Source organism: Chrysochloris asiatica, unplaced genomic scaffold, assembly GCF_000296735.1.
Source record: "Chrysochloris asiatica unplaced genomic scaffold, ChrAsi1.0 scaffold00051, whole genome shotgun sequence".
Taxonomy (NCBI): domain Eukaryota; kingdom Metazoa; phylum Chordata; class Mammalia; order Afrosoricida; family Chrysochloridae; genus Chrysochloris; species Chrysochloris asiatica.
In genome coordinates this window covers 7098000-7099659 of record NW_006408569.1, presented here as the reverse complement: position 1 = coordinate 7099659, position 1660 = coordinate 7098000, and the positions used below count along the sequence as shown (strand labels likewise).

The 1660-nt window shown below is 56.0% G+C and overlaps 1 protein-coding gene across 2 annotated transcripts in view; it reads left to right on the top strand.

Moving 5' to 3' along the window:
• The first annotated feature begins 256 nt into the window (after window positions 1–256).
• The window catches only part of OCRL (oculocerebrorenal syndrome of Lowe), a 61107-nt gene continuing 59703 nt past the window's right edge, over window positions 257–1660 (top strand). Inside the window, exons 1-2 of one of the 2 annotated variants that reach the window (XM_006862838.1) lie at window positions 257–432; window positions 693–770. In XM_006862838.1, coding sequence (XP_006862900.1) covers window positions 392–432; window positions 693–770 — 119 coding nt within the window. In that variant the 5' untranslated portion in view covers window positions 257–391. The remainder of the gene's footprint in view (window positions 433–692; window positions 771–1660) is intronic. The other variant, XM_006862837.1, reaches the window with a different exon arrangement.

Genomic DNA, 1660 nt, shown 5'->3' with positions numbered 1-1660 from the left:
GATCGGTGGTTCTAACCCACCAGCTGATCCTTGGAAACCCTATACAGGGTCGCCATGAGTCGGAACCAACTGGACTGCAAGTAACCAACAGTAACATTCCTAGCGGGACCTGGTAGAGAAGCCCCCAGTCGGTGGGGTCGCTCGCTGCAGTTCTGTAGTCTGGCCGCAGGGGGCGGAATCTGCGGCGGCCTGGAAAAACGGTGGGGGCGCCAGGCGCCGCTCTCTCTCCAGTCAGGTTTTCGGCTCTTGGCTCCCGGCTCCAGGCGCCCGTTGCCGAGTCGTTCCTTAAACGACGCGCAGCAGCGGAGGCGGGTCGGGGAGAGGACGCGGGAGGCAGCGTCGTCCGATCCGCCCGCAGTCCGCAGCCCCGCTGGGCCCCGAGGCCGCCCGGATGGAGCCGCTGCTCCCCGTCGGAGCCCAGCCCCTTGCTGTATCCGCCCGAAAGGAGGGGGAGGGGAGGACGCGTCGAGCCAAGGGTGGGGGTCAGGGGACTGCGGAATCCGGGGGACCCAGGTGGGGGGCAGACAGGCCCGGAGGCCGAGCCAAGAGTGTGGGGGTGGCGTAGCAGGCAACACCGGGTGTGTGCGTGTGTTGTGGTGGGGGGGGGTTGGGGAGGGTGGCACGGTGCGGAGGGAGCCTCCCACCCCTCAGACTGCGCTTGGAGAGGAGACCCTTAACCTGTGTCCACATACTGTCGAGGGTATGGAGATGAAGGGGCCCCTGAGGGAGCCCTGCACCCTAACCCTAGCCCAGAGGAACGGGCAATATGAGTAAGTAACCCCTTGATCCCGCAGATGGGGGAACCTACCATTAGCCCTAATCCCAAACGGTGACCACCCGACCACCCTTCTCGCACCAAGGCTAAGTGGGCAACAGGTTCCGGTTTGGGGCCAGGTGTGAGAAGCGAGTATTCGTGCCCTGTGACGGGCTTGTGCCAGGCGGTGTGGCTCAGTGGAGGAGGACTTCATGAGCAGGGGAGCAGGAAGCTGGGGTTCTTTCCCTTACATTCCTGCCTCTGCAACTGACAGTGTGTTGTGCAACCGTAGGCAAGTCAGCAAAGCTTGCTTAGTTCCTACATCTGTTAAATAAAAATATGAACTGCTTTACCTTAAAGCCTTTGGAGTTATGTTGTTGTTGTCGTTACGTGCTGTCGAGTCGGTTCTGACTTTCAGCGACTCTATACAGGGTTTCCAAGGAGCAGCTGGTGGATTTCAACTGCCGATTTTATGGTTTGCAATCCAGTGCGGATCTACAGCGCGACACCAGGAGTCCTTTTGGAGTTATAACTGGGGCACTAATAAATGGAAAACAAACAACGGACATGCCATAGAAAGTTTCATGGCAAAAGTTCCAGACTTTCCTTTTCTTAACCTCTTTCAAACTGGTTCCTCCAGTCTCCCCAACATTCATTCCACAAAATTCAAAGATTACTTGCTGTAAGGCATGCATAGTCGCTAATTCAGTAATGGGTTAGTTGAGGCCTCAAAAATTGACTGGGAAAGAAAGAAAAGGTAATGAAGTCTGTGCAAGTAGAAATGACATTTGACATGTCATCAATGTGGGTCACCGTCCACTTTGCACATAGAAGCTCAGAACTATTGTTGACCGATTGATCATAAAACTGGTAGCATAGTGGTTAGGGATCGGGCTGTTAACCTCA